General features: G+C 42.6%; 2 protein-coding genes across 12 annotated transcripts in view; one reads left to right on the top strand and one right to left on the bottom strand.

The window, feature by feature from the left end:
- Positions 1-26,748, bottom strand: part of CTPS2 (CTP synthase 2) — a 128,572-nt gene that overhangs the window by 95,782 nt on the left and 6,042 nt on the right. For 4 of the 10 annotated variants that reach the window (XM_084844097.1, XM_084844099.1, XM_084844104.1 and 1 more), the window contains exons 1-2: positions 7,368-7,526; positions 1,446-1,651 (exon numbers count right to left, since the gene is read on the bottom strand). In XM_084844097.1, coding sequence (XP_084700223.1) covers positions 1,446-1,611 — 166 coding nt within the window. In that variant the 5' untranslated portion in view covers positions 1,612-1,651; positions 7,368-7,526. Of the gene's footprint in view, positions 1-1,445; positions 1,652-6,963; positions 7,306-7,367; positions 7,527-7,811; positions 8,075-26,748 lie in introns of those variants that run through there. The other 6 variants (XM_084844101.1, XM_084844107.1, XM_084844102.1 and 3 more) reach the window with 3 other exon arrangements.
- On the top strand, positions 9,828-26,635 carry SYAP1 (synapse associated protein 1). Of its 2 annotated transcripts, none has more exons than XM_084844114.1 (9): positions 9,828-10,166; positions 14,118-14,236; positions 15,284-15,350; positions 16,889-16,962; positions 17,493-17,632; positions 18,778-18,920; positions 21,107-21,165; positions 21,965-22,109; positions 23,248-26,635. In XM_084844114.1, the coding sequence occupies exons 1-9, from the start codon at positions 9,971-9,973 to the stop codon at positions 23,373-23,375; spliced, it is 1,071 nt and encodes a 356-aa protein (XP_084700240.1). In that variant the 5' UTR covers positions 9,828-9,970; the 3' UTR covers positions 23,376-26,635. The 2 variants fall into 2 exon arrangements, with proteins under 2 accessions (XP_084700240.1, XP_084700239.1); XM_084844113.1 differs by having other exon boundaries at positions 21,080-21,165; positions 23,248-26,625.

Raw genomic sequence — 26,748 nt, 5'->3', positions numbered from 1 at the left:
TAGGCATTAAAATAAAAAATGCAGATAAGTGAGTTCTCTCTCTCTCTCACACACACACACACAACCAAAAATGTCAATTTTTGCACCAAAATGAAGTTTCAAAAATTTGACAGAGTGCCAGTTAAAGCCAGTTCATCCTGCTCCAAAATTTAATGAATTCCCCTTCAGTTAATCACCCCACTCATCAGACATCATTACCTCCATAAATTAAATTCAAAATACAATAGTGATACACAATTCCCTCGGTGGGGGGGTGGGGGTGTTCAAAATGCTCGGTGAGTAGTGGGAGGACTGAGGGCTGGAGAGTGGGGCAGAAATGGTAGAGGAAAGGAGAGGGGGAGGAAGAAAGGAAGGAAGAGGCAGTTTGGGAGTGGGAATTAGAGAGAGGGGAAAGATGGAACAAGGAGGGAAGCATTTTCTGCTCTGACGTTTCTGGGGTTGTCCCTCCATATGGTGGGGACATGTGACCTTTCCTCCAAATGCCAACATAGACACACACAGAGAGGAAGACACAAGCAGAGAAGGCTAGGAAGTGCCACAATATGTACCTATCTCTATGCACCACAATCCAGGGCAGGCAAACACATAAAGGTCAGGAGGAGCCATACCACGTTGGCACACAGACGACCAGGATCAAACACGCACGTAGGGTACCTGTAGAAGGGTCTTCTGCCCAGATTGTTTAACTTTTTAGGAGGTCAAAAAACACTTTTCTCTCTCCCTCTCTTTCTTGCCCACTCATTTCTTTTCCAGCCCTCCTCTCTACCTTCTCTCTCTTTTCTTCCTGGAAAAAAATTGGTCCGACCCCACGCAATTAAACTTAGAAAAAAAGCATCCATTGGCACCAAGGAAGAGGATTTTTTTCTAAGTTAATTGCCATATGGAGGTGAGATTTTGGGGGGCCACAGTACACAGGGAGAGAAAGGTTAACCTTTTCCTCCCCCCAGCTGTGATCCTCCTGGAAATCCTACCCACCCACTGCATGGCAATTAAGCATAGGAAAAAAAATCCCATTGGCACCAATTGAAACATTTTTTTCTAAGTTTAATTGCCATGCAGGGTGAGATTTTGGGGTATGTGTGTTGCAGCATGCGGAGGGGAGGTTGATCCTTTCCTCCCCAGACACAATCCCCCTTGAAAATTGCCCCTTCCATGTCAATTAAATTGAGAAAAAACTCTTCCATTGGAACCAACTGAAACTCTGCGGCAAGCCTAGCAATGCCCCTAACTTGATGTCAGTGTATACAAGGTTGCAGTCCTAGGCACTCTTACATGGGAATAAGTCTCACAGAGCTCAGTGGAGCTTGCACTTAGCTAGCTATGCATGAACACAATGTTGGAGCTAATATAATATCAGACATTTCAAAGCTTCCAAAAATGTATGTCTCAAAAAGAAAAGGAATGCAATTATATCTACAGAGAACAGACGTTTGTGTCACTCATACCATGCTCATATGGTGAGAAGGTTCCAGCATCTATGTTAATGTATGGATCTATCTTGATTGCAGTAACTCGTAAGCCACATGATTTCAAGATGGTACCTATGCTGCTTGCAATAATTCCTTTACCGATGCCCGAGATGACACCACCAGTTACCAGGATGTACTTCATGGGATAATTAAGGGCACACCTCAAATCTCGAGCTGGAATTCTAAAAGTGAAACAGTTAATTTATAACTTATTTATTTATTACATTTCTATACTGCCCAATAACTGAAGCTCTCTGGACGGTTCTCAAAAATTTAAACCACATAAAACCAGCATAAAAACAACATAAAATATGAAAGCATTAAAGCTACAGTATAAAAGTACAACCAGCATAAAACCTAGCAGCAAAACCTAACATTAAAACGAAAATGGGAATAGAGGGACTTCACCATGGGTTCCAATTTTGGGTTGTCTCTCCCCCAACAATCCAGAATTCTGAGTTCATACGTGACACATAACAGCGCAGGGACAGAGCATCCCTGGGTTGTTTAGCTTTTTCTGCTTGCAGCAGCAGTGATCAGACAGCAGAAACCAGCATACTCACTCACTCTTGTTTGTTCACAACAACCCTGGGTCTCTATCTTAAGAACTCCTGGTCTCTGGCACCCTCTTCCCAGGCTGTCACATATGCTGTTTGTGGAGAGTTTACTACCACAAATAGGATACAAGATTTTTTTCCCCCTTAATCTATCTTCCTCTTTTTTATTCCATTAAATCTCTTGCAGAATTTAAGAAAACACCTTAGAACGCATTTGTTTCAGTTAGTACATACCAGTTTTAACAGTCTTCTCTATTTTCTTTTTAAATGCTGAGTTATTAGATTGTAAACTTTCAGGTATGGCCATTGAAAAAACAACAATTTTGTACAGTGCTTAGTTCTTACAGGCACTTACTATTTATTACTACAGCAGCTATAACTGCCCTTGGCGGCCTTAGGCAAAACACAAACTCTCATCCTCAGCTCCCTTCTGCAATACTGGGATAATAATACTGACCCACATTATAGGATTGTTGTAAGAAATACCAAGATAATGTATGTGAAGCACTTTGAGCACACTAAAGAGCTATATAAATGCTATATATTATTATAGTATTAAGAATGGTACTAGCAATGCTGGCTGGCTGACCTTCTACCAACATCTCATAGAGACCAACACTGGGAAAAGCCCGTAAGTAATCAGAGAGGCAGCCAGTCCAAGGGATACATTCCAGCAGACACTGCACATGACATATGCTTGCGCTGCCACTACTGCTGCATGGCAGCATTTGCTTGAGCAGACAGTGAGTAGACGCCAGGTGGAGCGGTCAATGAGTGGCAGCAAGGCATTGCAAGATAGAGCTATATGTGCCATGCAGCCTGCCATGCAGCCCCTAAGCTAGCCTGCTGCCCTCAGATGAAGTAGAGGACGCTGTCCCATTGCAAGTGCTAAAGTCAGATTCAACTGCCAGTTCGGTCAGCTTCTGTACATGGAATGTCGGGGGACGGGGCACATCACCTTGTTCTTCACCTCAGACAGCAACATTGTGCCAGTTCAGTTTAATATGAAATTCAACTTGTTAACAACGGGGAGTCAGGGTGGGCAGAAGAGAACACTGTTGTATTAGCATTAACAACTAAAGTTATAGAATCATAGAATAGTAGCGTTGGAAGGGGCCTACAAGGCCATCGAGTCCAACCCCCTGCTCAATGCAGGAATCCAAGTCAGAGCATCCCTGACAGATGGCTGTCCAGCCTCATCTTGAACGCCCCCAGTGTGGGAGAGCCCACCACCTCCCTAGGTAATTGGTTCCATTGTCGTATTGCTCTGACACTCAGGAAGTTTTTCCTGATGTTCAGCCGGAATCTGGCTTCCTGTAACTTGAGCCCATTATTCCGTGTCCTGCACTCTGGGATGATTAAGAAGAGATCCTGGCCTTCTTCTCTGTGACAACCTTTCAAGTACTTGAAGAGTGCTATCATATCTCCCCTCAGTCTTCTCTTCTCAAGGCGAAACATGCCCAGTTCTTTCAGTCTCTCTTCATAGGGCTTTGTTTCCAGTCCCCTAACCATCTTTGTTGCCCTCCTCTGAACCCTCTCCAGTTTGTCTGCATCCTTCTTAAAGTGTAGTGCCCAGAACTGGACACAGTACTCCAGATGAGGCCTAACCAGTGCTGAGTAGAGGGGAACTAGTACTTCCCGGGATTTGGAAGCTATGCTTCTATTAATGCAGACCAAAAGAGCATTTGCCATTTTTGCAGCCACATCACATTGTTGGCTCAGATTCAGCTTGAGATCAACAACAATTCCAAGATCCTTCTCGCTTGTAGTGTGGTTGAGCCACGTATCCCCCATCTTGTAACTGTGCATTTGGTTTCTTCTTCCTAGGTGCAGAACTTGGCATTTATCCCTATTAAATGTCATTCTGTTGTTTTCTGCCCAGCGCTCCAGTCTATCCAGATCACTTTGAATTTTGTTTCTGTCTTCCAAAGTATTAGCTATCCCGCCCAATTTGGTGTCATCTGCAAATTTGATCAGCATTCCCTGCACCTCCTCCTCCAAGTCATTAATAAAAATGTTGAAGAAATACTGGGCCCAGGACTGAGCCCTGCGGTACCCCACTCGTTACCTCTCCCCAGTTTGAGAAGGTCCCATTGATAAGCACTCTTTGAGTCCGATTCTGTAGCCAACTGTGGATCCACCAGATCATTGTTTCATCTAGCCCACTTTGAGCTAGTTTGCTCATCAGGATATCATGGGGCACTTTGTCGAAAGCTTTGCTGAAGTCGAGATATATGATGTCTACAGCATTCCCACGGTCTACAAGGGAGGTTACTTGATCAAAAAATGAGATCAGATTTGTCTGGCAGGACTTGTTTTTGACAAATCCATGTTGGCTTCGAGTAATCACAGCATTGTTGTCAAGGTGCTTCCAGATGGATTCCTTTATGATCTGCTCCAGAATTTTCCCAGGGATTGATGTCAGACTGACTGGTCTGTAGTTCCCAGGTTATTTTAGGCTAGTTTTTGAGAATTAATAAGGAATCATTAAAAAGGTAAAGGTGTCCCCAACCAGTCGTGTCCGACTCTAGGGTGTGGTGCTCATCTCCATTTCTAAGCCGAAGAGCCAGCGCTGTCCGAAGATGCTTCCATGGTCATGTGGCCGGCATGACTGAACACCGAGCTGCACAGAACACTGTTACCTTTCCCGCCAAAGCGGTACCTATTTATCTACTTGCAATTTCTTGCTTTCTAACTGCTAGGTTGGCAGAAGCTGGAACTGAAGACAGGAGCTCACTCCGTCACGCAGCACTCAGGTCTCGGTCTGCTGTCCTGCCGACCTTCCGGTCTGCAGTTCAGCGTCTTAACCACTAAGCCACAATATATCATTGTTCATATTACTGTTTTTTATTATTAATAATAATAATACATAACTGCTTTATTTATATTAATCAAGAATATTTGGTGACTTCACCCTCACTATACCATTTCGTGTGTGTGTGTGTGTGTGTGTGTGTATGCGGGGAGGGAGGGGAGCTCTTTAAAAGAAAAAATGCAAATACCAAAGCAATGCTACTTTCTCCCCAAACAGCAATGCCTTCCTGTTTTGTGATTCTTTCTTTTTAAACATTTTTCCTGGAGGATATGCCTCTCCCAACCCACTGCTGTAATGCACATCCAACTACAGAGATAAAAAGTGGAAAGAACTACACTTAGCCCTCACTTTCACTTTCCATTTGCGCACCACTATGTGCTGTGTGTTGAAGGCAAAAGGAGAAGGGGACAGCAGAGGATGAGATGGCTAGATAGCATCACTGATGCAATGAATATGAATTTAAGCACACTCCGGGAGAGAGCGGAGGACAGGAAGGCCTGGCGTGCTATGGTCCATGGGGTCACGAAGAGTCGGACGTGACTTAACGACTGAACAACAACAACAAAATATGCTGTGCGTAATGCAGAATTGCTCTCCTATCAAATCTCTATGGTGTTTTCTACATTTAAGCAGCAATCCTAAATTCACTTATCTGGAAGTAAGGTCCACTGAAAACACTGACTCAATTCTGAGTAGAAATGTACAGGCTTCTCTGCTTATTGGGAACTTACTGGAAAAGGGGCTACTATGGTTTCATTGAGTCTATGACCACGTTCATCTCCCATGTTGTGGTTCTATTTTAGTGCCTTAAAAAAGCAGCCACAAGAACCTTACCCCCTTGCATCACATCTACTCCAACTATTCACTATATGCAGGATGATACTGTATTACTGCCACTGGAGTGTTATGAGAAGTCTGAAAGTTTTTCTTCAGCTAGATAAACCTAAAATATTATAGCGGGCAATGAGCACACAACAAAATGTATATAGAACAAAATATTTTCCTGAAACCAAAGCATGCCCCAGAGGAACTGTATGCATGTTCTGGAAGTGAATGCATAATCAAGATCACTTGAAGCTCAATCCGATGCAAAATTATAACTTGTACTGAGTTCAATGGAATTTATTCCCTAGAAAGTCTGTTTAAGCTTGCAACCATGCAGTGCAATCCTATACATATCTACTCAGAAGTAAACCCCACTGAGTTCAATGACACTTACTCCTAGGTAAGTGTATACAGGATTGCCATCTTGACACTCTTTAATTTACAATTAGGGTGGTTAAAGGTGGTAAAGGCAAGGCATCCCAGAATTCCAAAGCATGCCTACAGTTCAACTGGGGGTTCTAACCCATATAAGGGTGCAATCCTATGCATGTTTAGAGAGGGAAAAAATTCTACAGCTTCCAGGATTGTGCCCTTAGTGAGTAGAAGATCAGAGATTTACAGTTATTCAAGAAGGGTTTGTGTCTGCCAGATCCGGCACTCTGGTGCTCTAACATTACAACTTAATTTCAATCCGTTGAAAATAAAGGGCATCTATTCAACTAAACTCAGCCCTAGAATCTCTTTACCACAGGAATGTTTCTTAGCCACTGGGGTTGCATGTCCAATGCCCCCATGCCTAATAAGTGACCAAGTGTTTGGGAACATGAAACCTGATCTGCTCCTTTAAAAAAACAAACTAGCAGGACTCTTGTATCTTTCACAACTGCATAACAGTCTGATATTCAATCGGTGAGGGTTTTCCCAATGCTAAGATGCAAGGAGAGAAAGCTTCACCACTTGAATCTCTCTAAAGAACTATCTAATATAATATGATGCAGTTTTAGGTGGCTTTTCTATCCCCTTTTGCCCTCATTCTCACTATTACCCCATCTCTCCTTTGCCACAACTGTATATAGCATAGTTTGCAGACCTTCGCCTGTGTTGCTATTGTTAAAGGTAAAGATGCCCTTTAAAACTGAATATTTTTAAGGCACAGGAGCCCTTTTAAAAACATGTCAAACCTGAGAGTCAATGCGGTGTGCTAATGAGGGCGTCGGAATAGGAGCGGGAAGACCCAGGCTCAATGAGCCATGAAACTCACTGGATGACCTTGGGCCGGTCACTCAGCTTAACCTACCTCGCAGGGTTGTTGTGAGGATAAAGGGGGGGGGGAGAAGTGCACGCTGCCCTCAGCCACTGTGATAAAGATACCCGAGAAGGAACCTCAGGCGTGGCGCACTCATTATTCACCAGGTCTTCGGCGTAGGCGGCGGCGTTAGCGGAGCCCCAAATCCGCACCTGTTACCTCAGGTACGGCAAGCCAAGCAAGAAGGACGGCGGTAGGTCCAAAGCTTGAGCTGCCTGCCCGAGAGGCAGCACAAGCGGGCTTCAAGCCGCCGCCATGGCCCTACTAGGATGGTGCGCCACGTTCACCACCGCGGCGGCGTGGGCGGAGGGGAGCTTGCCGCTGCCGGCCCTCAGGTGAGGCGGGGATCTGCCGCGCCTCCTCATCCCTGCCAGCAGGCCGGGGACGCCGCTTACCTCGACGCAACGGTTTCCGAGAAACGGTGCCGCGGGTCGTGGCCCACCGTGGCAAAAGCGTCACGCTCCCCGGCCTTCTCCGCCGGCGTCCAGTCCCCGCGGGTCGGTCGGGAGGCGACCACCGCGCTCCCAGGGGCCGAACTCCGCGCGAAGCGGTTCGCCCAGTGACCGCTAGGCGGGACCTGAATTGCAGGCCGAGCTACCGTCTCCTTCAGGAAGAAGGGAACAGAGCTGAAGGGAATCGCAGAGCTACTCATACGAGAAGCGCCGGGGCTCAGGCTGTCCTAGCACACGGACAGGCGCATAAGCTCATCACAGGGAAATGAAGGGCGGGAGGACAGACTCTGTACACGCGCAGAGACGGCCCAAGCAACGGTTTTCATATGTCCCTGGTTAAGCCCTGGAGGCTTTTGGATCAAGAAGCTGATGGATATGCACACTTACAAAGATGCCCCTTCCTTGCAAGCTCGCAGTTTGCCACACGCGCAGATTTGTGCGCATGCACTCATCGTCAACATGCACAATCGCGTGAAGGGCAGTCCCGCCTGTGGGTTACTATGCCGCGGGAAGCAAGCAGCACCGTAAAAGACAACCACGAAAGAGTGTAAACCGGGCCCACACGATTTAAGAATACAAGACCATAAGAAGGGCCATGCTGGATCAGACCAAGGGTCCATCTAGTCCAGCATTCTGTTCACACAGTGGCCAACAGCTGTCGACCAGAAACCCACAAGCAGGACACGAGTGCAATAACACCCTCCTGCCCATGTTTCCCAGCAACTGGTGTACATACATACAGAAGTTTACTGCCTCTGCTACTGGAGACTTGCTGCTGCCCCAAGCCTCTGCCACGTGTGGGGTATCTGACTGGATGGCCATTTATGCTACAGCATAGATTTTTTTTTGACACACCTGATTCATGTACAAATCATATTATTATTACACCATTATCAACAAAGTACATGCAATTACTGTGCATAATTTATATTGCACGTATAATTTTGTAGTCTTTACATTGCCTAATAGTCCTTTGGCGTAGTTGTGAATTATTCCCATTTTACAAACGAAGACTTGTGTGTGTCTGATTTGCCAAGACAGCTTAGTAACAGTCCAGTCTAACTCTGCCTATTGGCCTGCAGTCACTCTCATGAAGGTAATCATAACGTTTTTGTATATTAATTCACTAACTGGTTAGCTCCAAAGAAATGTGTATAGCATTGCAGCCCATTCCTATGCATTTTATTCAGAAGTAATGCTCACTCTATGGGAGTTACTCCCTAGTCGATTGCAGCCTTAACAGATAGCAGGCACTTAACTCCCATTGAAAGCAGTGGGACAGAAAAGTGTTTAACTTTGGCTGGATCATGCACCATTTCACACTAAGATCTTTTTGTGGGTGCTCTGGGCCCTAATTTTTCAAGAGCATGTGGAATGCTTTGCTGCACTGTGGATTCATCGTCTCTCCTTTTTTCTTTTTGGCATAAAACTCCTCTGGCAGAGCTTGATCCCTTTGGAATTAGTGTTCATTAGTATGTTCAGAGTGGAAACTCAAGTCCAATTAACCACGGTTATTGACCCACAGTTAATTTTGTTGTTGTTTATTCGCTCAGTCACTTCCGACTCTTCATGACTTCATGGACCAGCCCACGCCAGAGCTTCCTGTCGGCCATCGCCACCCCCAGCTCCCCCAAGGTCCACAATTAATAGAGGATGTCTAATCACTATGAAAACTTTCAGAGTGGTAGCGCTATTAGCATGTGGCAGCAAAAACAAGCGTCTCTTGTAGCACCTCAAAGGCTAACACATTTATTATGGTATAAGCTTCCGTGAACTATAGTCCTCATCTAATGCACATGGGGCTTACGAAAGCTTACACCATAATACATTGTCTTCTAGATGCTACGAGACTCTGCATTGTTTTTGTTGAAAACCTGTTGTGTAGACAACGGACACCCGAAAAGACTGACATTTAAAGCTCTGAGACTTCAAGTCTCACTGAAATGCAGTGGGACTTCCGAGCAAACATATCAGGCTAAAATCATTTTAGGGTGCAGTCCTATACATGTTTAGTCAGAAAAAAAGCCCTACTACTACATGCTAGCTGGGAAATGCTGGGAGTTGTAGGGCTTTTTTTGTGTTTAAACATGCATAGGATTGCGCCCTTCAGAAACACAATCTTTGCCAAGCTACACAGCCCTGACGAAGACCGGGCTGTGCTCCGACTTGGATTCCTGCATTGAGCAGGGGGGTGGACTCGATGGCCTTGTAGGCCTCTTCCAACCCTATGATTCTATGACACCGCCAGGGAGGGGGGCGCTTTTCTGACAAGCCCACGTGCGGGCGCCACGAATCGCTCATCGCACGCCATCAACTCCACCCGCCCCTTCGCCTGGGAGAGAGAGAGAGAGAGAGGAAGCAGAGCGTCAGCTCCCGTGGTGACGTGTTGGGGTGGCGTAACTCGGAAGTAGCCGAACTCTTTTCCGGAAACAAACGTTATTTTCTCCCTAGCGAGGGGCCTGCTCCTGTCAAGTTGTTGGAAACGGTTGAGGGGTGGCGGAGGTTGCCGCGAGCAGGGAGGGGCGGTATTTGGCCGTTTAGTTACGATGTTGCGCGGCCTCAGTGGCTGGTTTGGGATGGGTCGGGCAGGTGAGGAAAAGAACCCGCCTCTCGTCGAAGGGGAAGCCGAAGCCGGTGAGGGGGAAGAGGTGTCTGTAGGGGACGCAGCCGTGCGGAGCCAGGCGGAGGCAGAGCTGCAGGGGGACTCGGACCCGCTTCTCAACCAGGCGAAGGGGCTCGGCAGTGAGTGTTTCCATTCTTCCCCCGCTCCCCCTCCACGCTCTTCCCTCAGGATGAGCGGTCTTGCTTCCAAACCTCCGGTCAGGTTGTTCCCAGTTGCCTCTCAAGTCACTGCAGCCAGTGCCTATAATTAAGCCTTATTCTCCAACTTCTCTAACGAACCTCCTACTCTCAAGACACCCTTCTAGCCAGTCTTCCTAAAGCTGCGTTCCTCTTCACGTTTACTCGGGATTAAGTTCCAATGAACAAACACTTGGGGCTGTAGCTAATGTTAGTCAAACACTGGATACAACCCCAAGTCCCATTCCTTTCAGTGCCTCTGTTTTAAGTAGGTCTAACATTGGCTGCAACCCTTGGATAGGATCAAGCTTGCTCCCAAGTAATGCAATCTTAAATTGCAGTCCATTTACTCAATAGAAGTTGTGTTGACTTCAGCACACTAGATTGTGGATTGCAGTTAAGGGAGCTATAGGTATATAGGACTACGCCTCGCTGAATTCAGTGGGACTTATTTCTTAACAGACTTGCATAAAATGTAACCAAAAGAGTAATTTCTTGTTTTGCTTTTAAGAGATAAGTACATCTTTGTTTTTTCAAACAAATGAAAAAGCAGTACACTTAACTATTTCAGTGGCTCTAGAAAAAGCTAATGAAATACCATGCCACTGCTGTTTCTTTAAAACAGATACATATATTACATTCCCACACACCTTAAGACATGTGTCATTAATAAGAGTAATAAAAAAAACTGGGACATGTGGTTTTGAGAGGCAGAATAGTTTTAAAAATATTGTATTCAAGAGAACAGCGGATGTCTTTGTTCAGGAGCCATCTGGCCTTTCTGACTCCTTATCATAATATCCCTTGAGCTGTTTTACCGCTAATAAAAGTAGCATGTACTTTCCCTAGACACAACTAGCTGTCTTTAAATGTTTGGCCTTCTGAAATTGTAATTACTTTTTAAAAATTTAACTGAAACTAGCCCACAGTTGACTTCAAATTATTAGGGTAGCTAAAAAATAGAGGTAAAATGGCCATGTAAACCAGACCATAATTATTTTGACACAATGAACTAGGTAACACTTAAGACTCATGATCTCATTTTCCTGCTGAGATTTGGGAGTTCATTTTTCCACCCCTTGTAGTATACATGTTTTACTCTTCTTTGTATCACACAGGATGGAGAAATGCTCATATTACTGTCTGACAACCAATTTAGTATTTGAAGAATGTCCCCTCCTGGGTTTGTTTTGCGCACAAAGTCTTAAAACACACATGTATAAGCAGAAACCTGAAAGTATGGGTATTACTCTCAATTTTAAGTGTTCTCTACTGCTTTCTGTGAGGCTGCTTTTCTAACTGCAAGAATACTGACACTGATTGACTACAATGGCAGTTTATAATCACTGTAAGAAGCCTTTGGGTAGTGCAAACTCTAATCCCATATTTTACAGCTAGGACTGTTACTTTTTCTATATTTCCAAGGCAGATATCTAGCTGAACTTCAGGTATAACAATAACTATCACTTAGAGGTAAAGGTTATAGGGAATAAATATAGTAATACTAAACTTTACTGGGATGGGCTACTGAAAGTCTACAAAGTCTCTTGGCAGCTTTCAGTGCCATTGATCATGGTATCCTTCTGGGGTAACTGTCTGAGCTGTGAGTGGGAGGTACTGCACTGCAGTGGTTCCACTCCTGCTTTGATTGCCAGCTCCAGAAGGTGGTGCTTGAGGATTCTCCAGCATGGGATTCCTCAGTTATTTAACATCTACGTGAAACTGCTGAGTGGGGTCATCCAGACTTTTGGAGTGTGCTGTCATCAGTATGCTGATGACACATAGCTCTACTTCTCCTTTTCATCCTCATCAGGTGAGGTTGTAGATGTGCTAAATCAATGCCTGGCTGTGACAGTGGACTGGATAGGGGCTAAAAAACTGAAGCTCAATCCAGACAAGACTGAGATGCGGCTAGTGGGCAGTTCTTCTAACAAGATAGAGGGTGCACAGTCTGTTCTGGATGGAGTTGCACTCCTCTTGAAGGGACAGATCTGTAGCTTCGCGGTTCTCCTGGAGCCATCTCTGTCACTTGAGGCTCAGATGGCCTCAGTGGCACAGAGTGCCTCTACCAGCTTCGGCTTCTGGCCTGGCTATGTCCCTATCTGTACAAAGGTAACCTATTTTCAGTAATCAGTGCTTTGGTAATCTCCAAGTTAGATTACTATAATGCACTCTACATGGGGCTGCCCTTGAAGACTGTTCAGAAGCTGCAGCTTGTAGACCAATTCTGGCCTGTTTGCTCTGGCTGCCTGTATGTTTCCAAGCCTAGTTCAAGGTACTGGTTTTGACCTTAAAGCCTTACATGGCTTGGGACTGCAATACCTGACAGAACACCTTTCCTGACCTGAACTTACCCAGACCCTACAGTCAACATCTGGGGCCTTCCTCAGAGTGCCTCCTCCAAGAGAGTCTTGGAAGGTGGCGACAAGGGAGAGGGCCTTTTTGGTGGTGGCCTCCCGACTTTGGAACAGGCTCCCCACTGAGGCCCACCTGGCGCCAACATCATTTTGGTTAAGACTGCCTTCTATTCCCAGGCATTTCATGGCATATGATGGAGCATTTATGTCAGCTGCCTTGAACAGGTCTATTATTGAAATTGTTTATTGAAATTGTTTTTAGCTGTTTAAATGGTTTTAAATTTTACATGTTAAAGTTTAGACGATATTTTATTATCATGAAATGTTTGAATAATGTTGTGGTTTGAATTTTTTTGAATTGTTGTGGACCGCCCAGAGAGCTTGGGCTATTGGGCAGTACAGAAATGAACAATAATAAAATCTGTAAGTCTTAAAGGAAAGGTATATGGTTACAACCTGTTGTCCCATGACGTTTTAATTGAAGCCAATGTAGTGTTGATATTTGAATAAACTTTACAGAGTGCATAAAATGACATTACTGTCACATGAAAAAGGCTTCAGTAGTTTTTGATTTTCAGAGCAATGTGCCTTATTTTTGTAACTTAAAATTATTATTTATTGCATTACAAAAAACCTAAACCAAGGATTAAATTGCTTTTTCAATGTAAACTTCTAAAAAGTTCTCATCTTGTGCCCTTTAGCTAGCACCATTTGGAAGTAATTAATTACCAAATGTGCTATAAATATGTTCTACAAACCACCTAAGGCTGGAGTAGTTGGATTCTTCTTATTTAATTTCAGGAAGTCAGCTTAAAAGCAAGGTATTCTGATTTTAACTGGCTTGTGCACTAGGTTATCAGTGACATGGATAAGTGTTAGTATGTTCTGCAGATAGAAAGAGCTATATCAGTGTTCTACCCTGGTTTCTACCCTGGCACAGCTGCAAATTGGATTGGGTGTTTACATACCCATATTGTTTCCCACTGTCCAGGATTCCTCACATCTGACAGATCTATATATATAATATTTAGAAATAAAGGTGTGCTACGTAGGAATTGGGATCCTGAATGAGTGACTGACTCTGAGGCCTTAAGGGCAGTATCCAATGGAGACTGCCCTTGGGCGGCCAGCCCCACCAGTTCTTTTCCGCAGGTGGCACCCACTGCTTGTGGAATGGAGATTTAGCACTTCTGGGGGCAACCCAAAATGAGCAGAAATGCTAGTTTCTGGAATGGGGCCAACCGGCACAGCTCACATAAGGGAACTCTGCCAACCTGCCCCGTTCCAGAAACAGGCCTTTCTTCTCATTTCAGGCCTTGCCCCTAGAAACACTAAATTTTAATTCCACAAGCAGTGGGCGGAAAGGAATCAGGCTTACTCTTTGTAGAACAGAAGCACAGTGGGTCCAGTAGTAGACAGCAACATTGGATACTGCCCTAGGACTCCCATGTTGACATACCTTAGACTCATATTAATGAAAGTTTCTGAAGCTCAGAAAAAAATAGCCTGAGTTTAAATGCTGTCTTATTTCCAAAAGGTTATCTCTTCAGTTTTGCCACTACTGCTTCAAAAAAGATATCTGAATCAGTTGCTGAAACGGCACAAACTATAAAGAAGTCTGTAGAAGAAGGAAAAATAGAAAATATAATTGACAAGGTACTTTTTTCTGTTGTCAGATTTCACAGTAAATTATTTACATCTGCTCTTACAACTCATCTACTTAAATTATGTTTAAGGCTACTGGCATTATGGGATCAGAGTTAATAAAGTGCTCTGATCAACTACTTTATTCAGGAAAGTAAAATAGAAATATAAACCAGATTAAACAAAACGTGATTGAGCTGACAAGAGTTCAAGACTTCTATAGACACTTGAATGTCTATAGGCGTGCTGAACTAATTTCAGTCTAAATTAATTTCACTAGTTTTAGTCTTTTTTTCCTCTTTTGGTCTGGCTGAGCTAGTCCAACTATTTTCAGTCTTTAATAATGCTTTAATAATTCAGTAATATAATTCACGTAAACCACAAGCACATATGAGAATTATAGTTGTACAGTTGCAAACAGTGTTGCAGGAAATACCTCATATCTATGGAAATCTTGCAGGAAAGATATCATGGGTAAGCCACTCCCTACCCCCCACCTCTGCATCTCTGCCCACCTCTGCATCTCTGCCCACCTCAGCATCTCTGTTTCTCTTCAGTCCAATTTTCATTCCGTGTAGGAAATAACATGCACCATGTATAGATCTACATGCATGTTATTTCTTACTCTTAAATGCAGTAAGTCAGGCCAATAATTGGTATTTCTTCTCACTTTACACTGCTGTCCATAAGTGTTTCTTTATGTTACTGGAAGGTTGTATATAAGACCAGCAGCAACTGGAAACATGTAAGCACTACAATATAAACTGTGTAGACAACACAATTTGAGATGCCTGTCAAGAATAAGGACATAACACTCTGGGGTTATTGAGGAAGAAACAACCCAGGATTTAAATCCATGACTTGATGTTGGGTTAAAACTTCTGGGTTGTTTACTAAATCAAATGCAAAGCCGAAGTGACGAGCAGGCAGGAGGCAGCACACTTGCTTGCACACAGCCCCAACCAACCATGGATTAATTAACCAATTACTTCATTTGTTTTCAAGTACTAAGTCAGCCTTGCTTTTTTCATTCCATATATAACTTATTTTTTCTTGTAGACAATTATAGGAGACTTTCAGAAGGAACAGAAAAAATTTGTTCAACAGCAACACACAAAAAAATCAGGTATTGTTTAAATATGGTTGCTAAAAGTAGAATAATGCTCAAACCCTTTTAGAACAACACAACAGAATGCATAAGGTGGGGATTTTATAGCTGTTTTCTTAACTTTTGCCAGAAGTGCACCGTCTAGAGTTCAGAGTAGCAACCTCTTGATTTTCTCATAATTGGTAACGAACATTTTAATCTACTGCCTGCTTTAATCTTGCTATGTTCTTCATTTTAAGGTAGACTTGGAATAAGCAAGGTATTGGGTTGTATCCTAAGGTCTCTGTCTGCCAGTGGAAAGAACATCACTGGTAAAAGAGATTTCCCCCTGCAACCCATACCTTTCCCTCAAATCTGCTCTGGAAGGTTGGGGGACCCTCCAGAACAGATTGGGGGGTGCAGGGGGAAAAGAGGAAGAAGTAGTCCAATTGTATGACATTGGATGGATCCCCTTGTTTTAAAACAGTTTATATTTTTCAAAGCAGGCTATCATGTCATCCAGAAATGTATAAAATAGAAAATGTAAAATGAGAATTAAGTCCATAAACCTGAGGGAAAATATGTAGTAACATTGCTTATGTTGCCTCACAGCCTATAAAAATAGTTACTGTAATATGGGGAAAGTTTAACCAGAGTATCCAAAGATGTGAATGATTATTTTGGTAAAAGTATTTGTTTAAAAATACCTGTACCAAATTAACTACTATTCCTCAATAAAGAGTAGCCCATTCCTTATTTGCCCAACAAACTGTGTTTTCCTATAAGGGCAGAAAGCTTTATTTTGTAACACAGTCTCAAAGAGCCCTGCAGTGAACAGGCTCTTGGTATTCTCCCCCGCTTCCTGCCATTTTATTCTCACAACCTTGTGAGAAAGTAGGAGGAGGGAGGGAGGGAGAGCGACTGGCCCAAGCCCAGTGAGTTTTGTAGCTGAATGGGGATTTGAGCCTGGATCGCACTGGTCCTAATCCAGCATTTTAACCACTACATCACCTTGGTCCTAATAAGTAAACGTATCACATCAAAGATACTGGGCACAATCCACTGGAATGTTATGCACAAGCTCCATTGAAATGAATGGGATGGGAATTTAGGGGTGGATGGGAAAAGATCCCCTGGTCCCACCTGGTCCTCTCAGTGATAACAGAGGCTGAGTGATCCTGAGTGTCCCTCAGTCCTCCAAAGATGATCTTCAGGGGGCACAAGGGACTGCAGGAGAAAGGGAGGAAATAGGTGAAAATTCTTGCCTTCTGCTCATGGGGGGGTGGAGGAACTCCACTCAAATATCTCTGGATCGACCCCTATTTGTTTGAAACATGGTTTAAAATAACAAATCTGCTTATCAGACATCTGTCATAATATTTCTGAGTAACTGACATATAGGAATTGATTTCTTATGCAAAGCTCAATATCAGCAATCAGTTAAAAAGAACAAAAACAACTTATTATTTGAACTCTCCCCTGACAGATCTTGACAAGGGGCATTTATCAGTCAAGGATGCCGATAGTTCAGCTGACTCCTATTGAATGCAGTTATTAAACTCCCTTTTTGCTTGCAGAAGCAGCTGTGCCTCCTTGGGTAGATAGCAATGAAGAAGAAACAATTCAGCAACAAATACTGGCCTTATCAGCAGTAAGTGATGTTTTGCTTTCTTGCTCAAGCCACTACTTTTCTTGAAGACATGCATGTTTCAAGTAGTGTTTGCCTAAAACAAAACTCTAGATTTTGAAACATCATTTAGCAACTACTAGAATTGTTGGTAGGGTTTATATTCGGCGGGGGGGATCATATGAATTGGTAATACAAAACCAGCTTCTCCAGTGCTGGTCAACCATTAAGCAGAGTGAGGCAGCTGCCAAAGGCACTGATTTGGGGTGTTGTGTACTTTTACTCCCCGGGAGAGGCACTTGTGGGATTTTCTGTCTCAGGTGCCAAAATAACTTGGTCAGCCTATACATCTTGACTTGGGAAGAATGGCACCATTTGCTATTTGTCTCAGGCAGAAAAATATCTTGGGCCATCCCTGAACTTCTTTTCTGGAAAGGTGTTTTTCTGTGTGTCTGGCAGCATTGCTTGATGGTGTAATTCACTTTTCAATGCAATGGATTGACGAATATTCTTTGGATCATTCCACCATTGACAACACATTTTATTTTGAAAAGGACAGAAGAAACTTCCTGCGTGACCCACCAGCCGGGGTTCAGTTTAATTTTGACTTTGATCAGATGTATCCAGTGGCAATGGTAATGCTCCAGGAAGATGAGCTTCTAAACAGAATGAGATTTGATCTTGTCCCAAAGCAGTGAGTGATCTATCTGTCTTTTCTCATAAGCTAGTTAACTGTTTTCATAATCACTTAGCTCTGAGTAAAAATAATGGCTGCTTGATAGTTAAGGCATTAAGGGCACAATCCTATGCATGTTGAGAGCCAGTGTAGTGTAGTGGTGAGAGTGACGGACTGGGAGCCGGGAGATCCGGGTTCTAGTCCCCACTTGGCCATGGAAGCTCACTGGGTGACTTTGGGCCAGTCACAGACTCTCAGCCCAACCTACCTCACAGGGTTGTTGTTGTGAGGATACAACGGCGAGGAGGAGGATAATGTAAGCCGCCTTGAGTTCCTTGCGAGAGGGAGAAAGGCGGGGTATAAATGCAATAAATAAATAAATAGACGGGAGTTGTAAGACTTTTTTCTGTCTAAACATGCACAGGATTGTGCCCTAATTCTCATTTACTAACATTCTCAGTTCCTGTTTGTATATAAAAATGTGACTTGATAGTTAGCTCATGGTATGCTATTCAGAAATTCAAAAGTCACAATCTAGACTTGAATATTAAATTATTTGTCAAGGAATTTTTGTGGTAAATTAGTTTGTCAAATACTTTTATGCCTACCTTTGAAGAAAATAGACTCGAACTTTATCAGTGTTGATCACAATTTAGTTTAAAGTGCAACCTTATCCTTGTCTAGTCTGAAGAAAGTTCCATTGAGTTAAATGGGACTTACTCCCAGGTAAGTTGTGTTTAGTGTTCATTAGGAAACTTACCACCAGGAGATCCTGTACACCAACCAGCACTTCACACTGTATATATGAGGTAGTGTGCAGTGCAATATGGGTACTGGTATATACTTAATCCATGCAATCTTTCCTCTTTTTGAAGAAAGATTTATATACTAGGCACATGGGTGTCCCTGCATAGCCATCCCCTCATATGTTACCTTGTTGGGGTGGGAGATGCACACAGACATATACCCCGTGTAATGTATGAACTGTCCTTAATGTTAACAAGTGGAATCAGATGCTGTCTTCCTAGGATTAAAATAATTTTATTTTATATTAGCCATATAAAATACTCAATTGCCTATTGAGGCAATTCCTTTGCAGCTTAAGTCTGCCCAATGTTATAACATCAGTACAGTTATCAAAACCATATATTTACTGTCTTCAGTGTAAAGGAAGATGTGTTCTGGAGGAATTATTTTTACCGCGTCTCCCTAATTAAACAGTCTGCACAACTCACAGCACTGGCTGCACAACAGCAAGCAGTGAGAAAGGAGAAGAATGGCAGTGAAGAGGATAGAGAGTTAACAGGTAGAGATTTGTTTTGAACAAGCATTTCACTATATTGAATGGAAACCACTTTCTCTCCTGATTTTAAAAATAAAGACATTCCAGGGCTTCTCCTTAAATCTCTTATTTTAAATATTCCTTAGATGGGCAGAAGTTTCAGAAATATGAACTTTTAACCACTTGGGAGCAAGCAAAATAGTTCTTATATTGCACAGCAGATATTCTTATTGAAGAATCAAAAAGGGGTTTTTACTAAAGCTGCATTTTTAAAAAACAAAATACATGTGTTTTTTCAGTCAAGCATGATCATGAGACAAAGTTGGAATTAAATCTTCAGGAATATTATGAAATCTCTCCTCTGAAAACCAAATGTACCTTTCACTTGGAAACGATACTCTAGTCTTTAAACATATTAGTGTCTATATGAACTTATTTGGTAAAGCTGAACCTATGTTTCTCAAATTCTGTTCTTTATTAGCCTCTTTGTATAATGTAATCTTATGTCAGCATTTGTACTGAGCACAAATCTGTCCAGTGTACATAGATATGTGAGAGGGGCTGTGTTACCCTCAGGAGTAGTTTATACCTATACTAGTGAAGCAAATTCTTAAAGAGTGCAGCACCTCTCAGGCGAGGAAAAACTGAGCTCAGCTCCCTCCTGTGGATACAGCTGAAAAGAAACTGATGTCTTTGAGGTGTGAGAAGCAATTAACATATGAGGGCCCTGAAAATAGATCAGAGATTTGCCTGCCTAGTTGGGTTCAACTTCACACTACCTAGTATAAAACTTGTAATTCTAAGCTAACCAATTATATTCTTTTCTGTGTTAAAAATTAAAAATGTTTTCATATATAGGGCTTTACACGTCCACTTCATGGCAAGTGTGCTGCTGCCTTCTGGCAAGGCTGAAGCCCTAGTCTTCCAACTCTGGAGCTGATGAGTGGTGCAGAGACTGTCCTTGCACTCGCACAGCAATCACCGCCACCTTGTCACTCCAGGGCTGGGAGGAACCTAGGGGTGGTTTGGCCACTGTGTTGATGAGGCATGAGGAGTCCCTTGGCAGCACAGGGCTAAACCAGCAAATCCACCCACCCTTTCCAGCTCCAAACTTGGAGCTGGGGATGACAGCAGGATCTCACAGAGGCACAATATAAGGTTGGGGTCAATGGGAGGGGCAGGGTCCTGGCAACCAGAAGATTAGTCTTTGAGTGCCAAGGCCAGCCAAAAAGCATGGAACCCTGTTCGTCCAGGCCCGATTCAGACATCATAACAAACCGTGATTTGTCATGATGTATGTGAGCTTCAGCAAGCCTAGGACTTGCACACTCCCCTCCCTTTCTTCATCCCTCCTTTGTTTTACATGTGAGGAGAGGATATTTAACACTTTTTATCACAATTTTTAACAAACCACAGTTTCCTGATTCATCCAAATATGGGAAACTATGTTTTGTTATAGTTAACAAAACATAGTTAACTAACCAGGATATCAAACCCAGTTTGATCCTGCTTGACATCCTGATTTGTACCAACATCAGTTTATTTACACAAAAATGAAACTGCAGATTGTTACAGACTGCAACCAGAACCTTTAAGGGCGCAATCCCATGGAGACAGGCGGCTGCCTCCGAACTCAGAGGTGACCGCCTAACCAAATCAGGGCAGGAGAAGCATGGAGGGGATCGTTCCCTCCGTGTTTCTCCTGCCCTGCATTTGTGGCTAGACAGTCGATTTCGGCTGTTTAGCCGCGGGAAGGCGGACTGAGGGAGGAGGCTGCCAGACAACACATATGATGTGTCGTACTGGCATTTCCGCCTTCCCCACCCTAGAACACTCCATTTTGGCCGCTCCATGCTCCTCTTCTGAGCGCGGAGCATGGGGCCATTCCGCGCTGCCTTGCAGGCTGCGTGGAAGGTGGGGGAAGGTCAGTTCCCAGAAAACCACATATCCTATTGCTGTCTAGCCGCTGACTAGTGGCCCTAGGAATGCTCCCTCCATCTCCTTTCCTAATGTACAGAGAGGAAAGAGTGAAGTTGCATGAGCCTTAGGTTTGCTGCATCCTATACACACAACAGTAAACTGTAACTTGATGTCGGAATCACTGTACACTATTCACAACTTAAGCTTTAAGTACTCTGCATACCCTAAGTACTCTGCATACTCTCTGCATGCAATGTCTTCAGAATTCCACAGTTTGTCTCTTTTCCTAGAAACTGTGAGGCCAAAGACACCACCTGTAGCAATCAAGTCTCAGCTAAAACCTCAAGAGGTAAAGTTATTCTCTAGTTAGGATTAAAATATGTATTTACAGCATAAGTATCTTTTGAGTTTGTGTTAATCTGAACTAGTTTCTAAATAATTCACAAACATACTAGGAGAATCAAAAGCTTGGCTGCAACAAGGTTTAAATTAGAACTCCAGAGGTGCCAGCAATATAGATCACCCTTTTAGTCAGGTGGTTGCCTATAGTAAGTTGTTCTAGCAAGTAGATAAGGTAGGCTCTTTTGTTCCCCAGCCCCATATCAAAACACTCTGTTTCCTTGACTTGGGAAACCTAGCACTGCATAGTAGGGTTCTCTTCATAGCATTAATCCTAGAAGGAGAATGAAAGAGACAGCCACTGTAGCTCAGTGATGAGTTTTTCCAGCTGGAGAACAAAGGTGGCATGCTTGGGGGTTGGAGCAGGGGAAAGAGGACGGAAGAAGTATAGGGTGCACAGAATGTGGGCAGCTGCACCCAGAAAACATATTTTTAATTCCAGTCTAGACATTTTGCTGCAATGCAGATCTCATAAGATAGCAACAGGGAAGGAAAATGATTTCAGCCAGATCTCAAACCACCTCTTTCCCTCATATCTGCCACAGTGATGCTGATGAACATGGGCTACTTAACAAATCCCTATAAGGCCCCAGTATTTTCTTGTTCTGTACAGAAAATCTGTGCATGTGTCCTCACTGTTTTCCCCTTCCCTATAATAAGGGAATTGTACAAGTAACATTAAATAGAATTGCTTGTAATCATGTAAGGTTATTTACATTTTAAATTCCCTTCCCTTTTAAAACTGTAAGGAGGATGAAGAGATTTCCACTAGCCCAGGTGTATCAGAATTTGTGAGCGATGCTTTTGATGCATGTAGCCTGAATCAGGAAGATCTGAGGAAGGAGATTGAACAACTTGTGCTTGACAAGAAAAAGGAAACAGCCACAGTGGAAGGTAAGTTCATTATTTTTCGTATTCTATTAACTTCACTCAGGGGTGGGATAAATTTTTAAAGGTAGTATTTTGTTAAACTCTAGATGTCCTATCCCCTTAGGATAATTCAAAGCAAACATGGAAAACAGACTTATTTTTAACACTGCTTATCCTCCCTGCATTGCAAAATTTTGCTTAGTACACCTTAGAATTGTTAACTAAAGTATGTTAATATCTGTTGGACTTTGGCTGTAGCAATGTGTTCAGGAAGCAGGTTTAGAGTGTGTTTGAATATCTAAACTTATAGGAGATTTGGAGGGGGGTGGGGCTTGAGAGCGTTCCCTCCTTAAAGGAGGCCTAAACATAATTTTAAATAAAATTAATGAATGTCTATATCCCAAGGCAGAGAAATTGGTGTATAATGGTAGAAAGGAAGACTGCAATTCAGTTTAGGAGCAGCTTTTTAATACAGCTTACTTGCAAATATGGGGTGGGAGGAAGTGTTCCTCCATGTCAGCAGCTCTGGCACTCAGTACTTTTTCAATGGACAAGACTTGCCTTTGAACTGGGTAATCTTGTACATTGGTAATTCCCAAAGTCATGGCATTTGGTTAAAGTGTCAGACACAAATATGACTGGCAGCAATTCCTTTGATCTCTTGGTATATGTTTTAAGTTTTGTCCACATGAGTGCGTGCTTAAGTAAGGTTGGAACTGCAGATATTGTGAACATTGTGTGAACTGACCCACAGCCTCATAGGATTTTTTCTATCATGGTTGCTTTCAAGCTGGAACATTAGGGTGAGTTTACACATTCAGCAGAATGAGGTAGTAGAATGAACTGTACCACTTCAAACTGCAGGTGGGGGATACCATCTCTGAGTAATTAAAAAAAAAAAAACACCTCCTTGCAAATAAAGTGGGGAAAGGTTTTAGCTCTGTTCTTGCTATGCTGATTTTTCTATTTGGAGGGATTTTTTTTTAACATAGGGAAGCATTAAAAATTGTGATTCCCCTACCTCATTCTGCTGCATGTGTAGACAGGCCACATTTTAGTCACAAAATAGTGTATGCTCAAATGCAAAACTTTCACTGTAACAGACTTTCATAAGCAATAGTATACAGTCCTGTAAATATGTGTATGTTTTGTTTATCCTCAGAAGAAACTCCAGACTGGGAAAAGGAACTACAACAAGAGCTTCAAGAATATGAAGTAGTTACAGAGTCAGAAAAACGAGATGACAACTGGGACAAAGAAATAGAGGAAATGTTACAGGGAGAAAATTAACCACTTTGCATAACTGTTTCCTGGAAACTGACATGAACTTGTTTTTATACTTGCTTCAGGGACTTTTCTGAGGCACAAAATTGCCCTTTGTAAAATAAGACTCCAGGTGAAACGTGATCAGGTGAAAAACTGTTCTATGAAAATACTGTTCATAATCTAGCGGGGCTGTAAGGTAGGTTTTGACTTGTGGAGCTGTTAGAAAATCCCTAACGCATATCTGATTTGTCAATTTTGAAAGTTAAGTAGTTCACAGAGGTGAGTTCCAGTGCAATACAAGGGGGTGCTTTGGGGCAGAGGGAAGTTCCAGAGCGTGTGTGCATGTTTGTGCCTAGAAGAGCTCTCTGGAGCACTGGTTGAATTTTGGTATCTTTAGGTGGGTAGAAAATGCTAGTTGGATGTCAGACATGAATACTGGTTTATAGGTAAACTTTTTGTGAACTGATTTCTGTAGTGGAAAACTTGTATTTAACTACTTCAATGCAAGTAGTGACCTATGCTGATGTTCTGATCCCTATGGTTCATTTATAAAAGTTTATGAAAACACATCTAGTTATTAGCTTTTTAAAAATACATCCTAGGGTACATACGATCTTTTAGGAAGTATTATCAGACTTGTGTTTACAGCTCAAGTTGATTTGTTGTCTTACAAAACTTTAACATCAATCAGAAGCAGTGAAGGCTTACACTGATATGGCATGGCTAACAGAAAATTAACTTCTACTACTAATTTCTACTAACTTCACTTTAGTCTGTGGAAAGATACAACTGCATACAATATAGATCGATGACATATAAACTGGCTGAAAATACACAGTTAATTTTGTTGAGTAAAGCCCCATTTGTGGAGTTTGTACTGGTAGACCATGTTGAAGTTTATATCAAGTGTTGTCAAGCATTCTAAAAGAAAAGGGGTTGGTAGTTGTTAAGCATTTCTTCATTTTAAATGCTAAAATGTACCAATGTCCTTAAAGGTGAGCATTTTTACCTAAATAACATAAGTTGAAAGGCAGATGAAATGTAACAGGAAATTCAGGCTTGGCTTCTGTGGGTGTGGTTGAGTAGTGCTATAATATATTTTGAGTGTTTATTAAGGAGTGGGAGAAACATTGTAATTCCTCCCACTGAAAGGTGAGGAAGGCAAGAGAAATATGTTTTATGAACTTTATGGAATGTAATATGTCAAATATCTCTAACTGCTTTAGGAAGAGACCACATATCTAATTTAGGCCCAGTAATTGGCTTCCCTAGCCTATATATACAATTTAAAGTACTAGGAGCTTGATTTTTAGCAAAACCTCTGGAAGAGGAATTGGTTAGAAGCAATTCAACAGATGATGGCTCACTTTGCTTGATTTCCAAGCTGTAAAGGATTCATGAGACATCATCTCTCATGAATTCCCAAATAAAGATCTTTCATTCATAATAAGCAGTTTTCCTATTGCCAATAATTTGGTTCTCTGAAATACATTATACTTTAAGCTCTTTGCTTTGTGGGAATTCAACACTTGTGAACAAGAATCAGATTGACAATGTACAGAAAGTAATAAAGGTAGCATAACTGCACTCTACAAATATGCTGGGAGATTAAGGGCGCAATCCTATTGGGATAGTCAGCTGCCTCCAAACTTGGAGGCAGATGACTATCCAGTGCTGGGTGGTCGGAGCGTGGAGAGGATCCTCTTGGCTGTCTAGCTGGGGCGTGTCAGACCCAGGGATAAGGGAAGGCTGGACGGGACATAGGAAGCATTGTAACAACACTTCTGCGGTCCCCACCCCCAGGAACACCCTTTTTGTCGGCTCTGTGCTGCTCTTATGAGTGTGGGGACAAACCACGCTGCCTACAAGGTGGCAGGGGAGCAGGTGGGGAGTAAGGTTTCTGGAAACTGAGCTCAGAGCCCTGGCTCTAAGCTCAGTTCCCAGATACCGAAAAATCCTATGGCCACCTAGGCACTGTCTAGCGGCCATAGGATTGCGCCCTAATACAGAAGAGGAGATGCACCATAAATTAGAAGAGATCGCTCATTACAAGACAACTTTTCTGAAGAGAAAATGACAAACTTTAGATCAAACAATTAACTCTGAAACTAGGAAACCTGTTTTTGAAAGATATAAGAAGCTATACATCAGTAGTAGGGTAGATCTCTGGCTCAATCCACCAGGTAGAAAGCCAAAAATATGTCTTTCGGAAAGACTATCCAGATGGGTATTGCAGTTACACACAGTGCCTTAAGGGTGCAATCCTATGCAAGTTTAGACAGAAAGAAGTCCTACAACTCCAGGCATTATCTCCTAGCTATGCTGGCTGGGGCATGATGGGAATTGTAGGATGTTTTTCTGTCTAAACTTCCATAGGATTGCACCATAAGTGGATTAATTTTAGTCAAATGTTTTTTCCTCTAATATCTGGCTGTAGAACTAGATTGGGGTGGGGGGTGGGCCTTTTCATCTAGCAGTTGGAGCCAGCTATGTTTTTAAATTAAACATAGATTCTCTAGCTTTATGGGCTATTTTGAGTTACAAAGTTCTTGCTTCAGCACAACTTCCTAATGGCCCTTCTGTTTCAATGGTATGATAATGTTTGGACCTTATATTCATGTTTCAGCATTTAGTTTAGGGATTTAATTTCTCTGGAGGGTTGGATGACCCTCCAGTAGAATTGAGGGCCATGCAGGTGATGCTGGGGGACAGGGAAAGGAAGAAGGCCTGTTGGACAAGTAAAAGTCTGCTTGCATGAACTTAGCTGCTTGCAAGACACAGTATAAGACCACGTGTGTGAGAAATGAAAGTATGAGTACAAGTTTTCTGTAAAATTTTGTAATTTGCATTACTTAACCAAACTCAGTAGAACACAATTGGGCATACTTATATAAAATGGTAAAGTTAAATACCTGTGAACTTTGTTTTTAGTAGGTATGGATAGATGTATCGCCACTGACTAGCAAGACTGATTCTAGTAGTGTCATCTTGTATGGGCAATGATTACTTCATTTTTTCAGATTATGTGGTAATGAGTTTAACAAAGATCATTTTATGTGTTAATCCTAATTTTTTTAAAAAATGGACTAAACTAGAAAGGAAAGGAATGCACTCCACTGCGAGCTCACAGTGTACTGGCCATGTTCATTTTTGTGGATGTGCTTGAAATAACTATGCTGTATTGTATAATGCTTCTGTTATACTGTGGGAGTGGAGGGAGAGTAGACTGCAGTCTTACTGGTCTGTTTTGAATAGCCTATTAAAGTTGCTTGCTGAGATTCTTGCAAGGAATCCTGGATCCAGTAGACGCTGTTCTACTACCACTGCCATATGCGATCGTTAGCATATGCTCTGTATTGAACACATAAAAGGGGATAGGGGAATGCGATGGGCGACG

The sequence above is a fragment of the Heloderma suspectum genome, chromosome 3, assembly GCF_057233095.1.
Source record: "Heloderma suspectum isolate Gila_16-S chromosome 3, 16-S_ref, whole genome shotgun sequence".
Taxonomy (NCBI): domain Eukaryota; kingdom Metazoa; phylum Chordata; class Lepidosauria; order Squamata; family Helodermatidae; genus Heloderma; species Heloderma suspectum.
The sequence above is the reverse complement of the archived record's forward strand: the minus strand, read 5'-3'. Positions and strand labels throughout refer to the sequence as shown.

Excerpts from the sequence above, each read along its gene's own strand:
- SYAP1 (XM_084844113.1), top strand. The coding sequence starts at position 9,971 with ATGTTGCGCGGCCTCAGTGGCTGGTTTGGGATGGGTCGGGCAGGTGAG. Across the intron at positions 18,921-21,079 it reads AGAGGATAGAGAGTTAACAG|AATTCCACAGTTTGTCTCTT; the intron begins GTAGAGATTTGT and ends CAATGTCTTCAG. Across the intron at positions 21,166-21,964 it reads CTCAGCTAAAACCTCAAGAG|GAGGATGAAGAGATTTCCAC; the intron begins GTAAAGTTATTC and ends TAAAACTGTAAG.